Source organism: Oncorhynchus masou, chromosome 21 (genome assembly GCF_036934945.1).
Source record: "Oncorhynchus masou masou isolate Uvic2021 chromosome 21, UVic_Omas_1.1, whole genome shotgun sequence".
In the NCBI taxonomy this organism is placed as follows: Eukaryota; Metazoa; Chordata; class Actinopteri; order Salmoniformes; family Salmonidae; genus Oncorhynchus; species Oncorhynchus masou.
In genome coordinates, this window is record NC_088232.1 from 37,431,040 (window position 1) to 37,437,039 (window position 6,000).

General features: G+C 42.8%; 1 protein-coding gene across 4 annotated transcripts in view; it reads left to right on the forward strand.

Annotated features, from left to right (window-relative positions):
* The window catches only part of LOC135508290 (interferon alpha-inducible protein 27-like protein 2A), a 25,834-nt gene extending 21,812 nt beyond the window's left edge, over nt 1-4,022 (forward strand). For all 4 annotated transcript variants that reach the window (XM_064928374.1, XM_064928375.1, XM_064928373.1 and 1 more), the window contains 5 exons: nt 565-595; nt 746-773; nt 892-921; nt 3,035-3,199; nt 3,327-4,022. In XM_064928374.1, the coding sequence (XP_064784446.1) occupies nt 764-773; nt 892-921; nt 3,035-3,199; nt 3,327-3,427 (306 nt within the window). In that variant the 5' untranslated portion in view covers nt 565-595; nt 746-763 and the 3' untranslated portion in view covers nt 3,428-4,022. The remainder of the gene's footprint in view (nt 1-564; nt 596-745; nt 774-891; nt 922-3,034; nt 3,200-3,326) is intronic.
* Nucleotides 4,023-6,000: the final 1,978 nt, after the last annotated feature.

A 6,000-nucleotide genomic window follows, 5' to 3' on the forward strand; every position in this document is an offset into this window, starting at 1 on the left:
TATTTGATCTCAATACAATTTTTCTGTTCTCAAAACTAGAATGTTATGAACAGAGTGGACAACGTTTTGTAACATTTACCCTTTTGTAAAAGTAGTTAAATTGCGTTGTTTAGGAGTGCAAAGGCGTATTGAGTTATTGCACGTGCGTTTCAGAGCAGTCTTTCCCTAACGGAAATAAGCAGATAGGATCTCGCTAGCTCGTGCTTGGCTCTGCCCACCCCCTTTCTTGTTCTGCCTACTGGCTCATTTGTTCCCATTTTTTAAATGACAGGCTGTGGTTTATCTTGGTTTAGTTGTAGTACATCTTTGGTAATCCTTTTCCCTTTTTGTATCAGTGTAATGGGTTGATATTGTAGTCCAGTTGGGGGCGGTAATGCAACATATTGGATGCCAATGCTGTTATTAAACTCCAAAGCTTTCCATCAATGTATTTGTCCAGTAGATTAGTTACAGAGTTATTGACTGTACTCTGGACTTGATCATAATAAACATTTTGAAACCGAATGTGATCTTACAAGAAGTGGTCTTATTTTGATTTGTCTGCTTTTTTGTCATCTATTATAGCCTACCACTGAACAACGCCTAAAGCGGGAAGGTAAAATGTCCATATTTGATTTATTCTGTTATAATGCTGTATGCCATGTTTTAGCGTTGTACCAGCAGTGTCCTTCTGATAAAAGTGAGAATGCTGGCAGATATTTTGTCACTAACAACAACATTAACTGAATCTTTATCACACTTTTAGCTATTTGAATCCAAGAAAATGGTGTCTGGTGAGTATATTTCATTGTTTGATGTAAGTTTTGTCAATGAAACGGATTTTTCTAAGAAAAATATTGCATTAGTTAACCATAATGATGATGACCCATGTATGTTTGTTCCTCTATTTAGTATCTGTGATTGCCATGGCAGTTGGAACTGGTAAAGTATCCTTCAATCAATTCTTCTAAGAATGAACAGTTGCAGATACGACTGTAAAAACGGCTAGCTGGAGCCATCTGTGCGATTGGCTGTACATGCCCTCACCCATTAGTGACTTAATGCTACTTTGGTCTGACCCCACTAGGCGGTCCGACAAGAACCAGGCAGATATGTTCATATCCAGAGTTGTAACACACACACACACGCACTCTTCAGTTATTTAGGAATAGACTTGTTCTAAAATGAAAGAAACATGTATAGATATGACAGTATTAATTTATATTTGTGCGTAGATATAAACTCAGCAAAAAAATAAACGTCCCTTTTTCAGGACCCTGTCTTTCATAGATAATTTGTAAAAATCCAAATAACTTCACAGATCTTAATTGTAAAGGGTTTAAACACTGTTTTCCATGCTTGTTCAAAGAACCATAAACAATGAATGAACATGCACCTGTGGAACGGTCGTTAAGACACTAACAGCTTACAGACGGTAGGCAATTAAGGTCACAGTTATGAAAACTTAGGACACTAAAGAGGTCTTTCTACTGACTCTGAAAAACACCAAAAGAAAAATGCCCAGGGTCCCTTCTTATCTGCGTGAACGTGCCTTATGCATGCTGCAAGGAGGCATGAGGACTGCAGATGTGGCCAGGGCAATAAATTGCAATGTCTGTACTGTGAGAAGCCTAAGACCGCTCTACAGGGAGACAGGACTGACATCTGATCATCCTCGCAGTGGCAGACCACGTGCAACTGCACAGGATCGGTACAGGATGGCAACAACAACTACCTGAGTTACACCAGGAACGCACAATCACTCCATCAGTGCTCAAACTATCCGCAATAGGCTAAGAGATGCTGGACTGAGGGCTTGTAGGCCTATTGTAAGGCAGGTCCTCACCGGCAACAACGTCGCTAGACCAGACAGGACTGGCAAAAACTGCTCTTCACTGACGTCACGGTTTTGTCTCACCGGGGGGATGGTTGGATTCACGTTAATGGTCGAAGGAATGAGCGTTACACGGAACCCAAACCGGCTGCGCGTGTGCCATAAATTTATTTTGTCCCCCCACACCAAACGTGATCACGACACGCAGGTTAGAATATCAAAACAAACTCTGAACCAATTACATTAATTTGGGGACATGTTGGAAAACATGAAACCTTTATGGCAATTTAGCTAGCTGGCACTTGCTATCTAATTTGTCCTATTTAGCTAGCTTGCTGCAAGACAGGAATGTCAGTTTTCTGCCATGGCCATCGAAGAGCCCAAATCTCAATCCCATTGAGGACGTCTGGGACCTGTTGGATCGGAGGGGGGGGCTAGGGCCATTCTCCTTCAGATATGTTGCAGGTACTTTGGTGGAAGAGTGGGGTAACATCTCACAGCAAGTATGGTGCAGTCCATGAGGAGGAGATGCCCTGCAGCACTTAATGCAGCTGGTGGCCACACCAGATACTGACTGTTTGATTTTGACCCACCTTTTGTTCAGGGACACATTCCGTTTCTGTTAGTCACTTCTGTGAAACTTCCGCGGTTTGTCTCAGTTGTTGACTCATGTTCATACAAATATTCACACATGTTAAGTTTGCTGAAAATAAACGCAGGTGACAGTGAGAGGACGTTTCTTTTTTTGCTGAGTTTATATATATCTCATCTCTCTCTCAGGAACAAAGGATATTCACATAGCAGCATATACAAATCAACAAACATGAAATTTTCTCTAGATAGAAAGAAACTTACTCTGGCAGGCTAGATTTAGGCCCCTTTCTCTGGTCTGGTGGAGACCTGATCTGTCTGGTGCAGCAGAATCAAGTCTTACTCCTAAGAGGACTGTCTATGAATCTTCTAGCAGGTTCTAGAACTTCCCATGGTTTAACTAACAGTAGTGTGAACTATGAAAGCGCAGTGGTTGTGTGGACTATATAAGTACTCCATTGTCAAAACAAATGTTTGTTAAAATTTAAACAACCCTGTGGAAAGACCCGTCTGCATTCTGCACTGTAATTTTGCCCACTTGCACATGACAATAGTGCCATGTCTCCTTATGTGACCCAGAACTCCTGTGTTTTTGTCTGCAAGTTTAAAAGCTTTGTTTGGACCTGACAGGTACGGCGGCAGTGCTCATTGCCCCTGTAGCTTTGGGAGCGATGGGATTCGGTGCTGCTGGGGTTGCAGCTGGATCAACCGCAGCAGGCATGATGTCTTCTGCAGCCGTGGCCAATGGAGGTGGGGTAGCAGCAGGGAGTCTTGTTGCTGCTCTACAGTCAGCAGGTATAGACAATAAGTTTTATTTTTCAATGTAATGTAAATAGTTGGAAACTGAATTTATCAGGACTGTCTTGTGGTCATGATTTTAACTAGTGGTTTGGACTTAAATTGGACTTATCTCGTTGTTCAGGAGCTGCAGGACTCACCGGTGTGGCCACAGCTGTTGTGGGAAGTGTCGGCGCGGCAGCCGGTGGAGCAGTGGGATGGGTGTCCTCTAAGTTCAGGGGGTGACCTCAATATTCAGCCGTATTGACGCTGGGGTCTCATCCTCGCTATGATTGCATTGATAATAAAATGGATTATACTTCAAATGTGTCTTTCTCCCATACTGTATGTGCTGAGCTTTAGGATAGAGAAGTTGACTATAGCATAGTGTTGAAGCTACTGAATGTTTCCATTGATTTCTGACTGATAAAGAGGATGTGTTGATTAGTGAATGTGAAAGATCAGTGAGTATTGCAATGCCTTGCTGAAGTAAATATATTTTACATTTGTCAAGGAGGTTGTAGTTATTGGTCAATTCAATTTCTGTATGAAGTTACATTTGTGATTGCAGATTTATAAACTAAAAAATAATGGTAGGCCAACTGTGGATGGGGGCCCATTCCTAAGTGGTGCAGTGGTCTAAGGCACTGCATCTCAGTGCAAAAGGTGCCACTATACAGTCCCTGGTTTGAATCCAGGCTGTATCACATCTGGCCATGATTGGGAGTCCCATAGGGCGGAGCACAATTGGCCCAGCGTTGGCTGGGGTAGGCTTTCATTATAAATAAGTATTTGTTCTTCACTGACTTGCCTCGTTAAATAAATCAGTTCATTGTCTTGATTTGACGTTTCTTTGAGATCACTGATTTGGGCATTTACATGTAATATATCATTCACTTCCAGTCTTTTTAGTAGAACATGCATGATCTTTGACAGTGTGGAACCCAAAGTGTGGAATGTACTATGTCTGCAGGCAGGCCTGCATTTTGTGAATTGTGTGGACTACCCTTTTAAGTAAGCAGGAACCCAGTGGGCAAAATCTGGTTGAAAAGATGTCAATATGATGTATTTTTGTGATGTCTTATTCTGGTCACAAACTGATACATTCCCTTTAAAATGTTGGTCTTTCTAACGACCAGAATATTGCAATTTTCTGACCGTGTGACCAGCTGGCCATGAATCTGACCACTATATTATGTAATCTCACGTTCTAAATGAGATGCCCAACCTGGTCATTTGGAAATGTTTAATTTTCATTACAAGGGTGACTTAAAGTCCCTGAGATCCTTTCACCAATTTGTGAATTCCTTTACAATGCGGCTGTTCCAGATGACTATGATCATGCTCTCCGTAGCCAATGTAAGACCTTTAAACAGGTTAACATTCAAAAGGCCACAGACGGATTACCAGGATGCGTACTCGGAGCATGCACTGACCAGCTGGCAAGTGTCTTCACTGACAATTTCAACCTCTCCCTGTCCCAGTCTAACTGTCCCAGTCTAATACCTACATGTTTTGAGTAAACCACCATAGTCCCTGTGCCCAAGAATGCCAAGGTAATCTGTTTAAATGACTACTGCCCCGTAGCACTCATCTGTAGCCATTAAATGTTTTGAAAGGGTGGTCATGGCTCACATCAACACCATCATCCCAAAGACCCTGGACCCACTCCAATTCACATACTGCCGCCACAGATGACATAATCGCTGTCCTTTCCCAACTGGACAAAAGGAACACCTACGTGAGAATGCTGTTCATTGACTACAGCTCAGGGTTCAACACCATAGTGCCATCCAAGCATCACTAAGCTAAGGAGCCTTTGACTGAACACCTCCCTATGCACCTGGATCCTGGACTGCCTGTAGGGCTACCCCCAGGTGGTGAGGGTAGGCAACAACACATCACCCACGGTGACCCTCAACATGGGGGCCAGTCGGGGTTGCATGCTCAGTCCCCTCCTGTACTCACTGTTCAGCTGCACACAACTCCAACACCATTAAGTTTGCAGACATGACGCTGGTAGGCCTGATCACTGTCAGCGATGAGACAGCCTATAGGGAGGAAGTGAGAGACCTTACAGTGTGGTGGCAGGACAACAACCACCCCCTCAATGTGGGCAAGACAAAGGAGTTTATCGTAGACTACAGATCATTGCACCTGTGCATAGCCCATCTGTAAATAGCCCACCCAACTACCTCATCCCCATATTATTATTATTTTTTCTCTTTTGCACTCCAGTATCTCTACTTGTACGTTCATCTTCTGCACATCTATCACTCCAGTGTTTAATTGCTAAATTGTAATTATTTTGCCACCATGGTTTATTTCTTGCCTTACCTCCCTAATCTTACATCATTTGCACACACTGTATATAGACTTTTTCTATTGTGTTATTGACTGTACGTTTGTTTATTCCATGTGTAATTCTGTGTTGTTTGTGCCGCACTGCTTTGCTTTATCTTGGCCAGGTCGCAGTTGTAAATGAGAACTTGTTCTCAACTGGCCTACCTGGTTAAATAAAGGTGAAATTAAAAATTGAAAAATTGAAACTACAGGAAACGGAGAGCCAAACGCCCCCATTCACATCGATGGTTCTGTAGTGGAGCAGGTCGATAGCTTCAAGTTCCTCATTGTCCACATCACTAAGGACCTATCATGATCCAAACACACCAACACATTCATGAAGAGGGCATGACAACAACTCTTAACCCTCAGGAGGCTAAAAAGATTTGTCATGGGCCCTCAGATCCTCAAAAAGTTCTATAGCTACACTATTGAGAGCATCTAGACTGGGTGCATCACCACCTGGTATGGCAAGT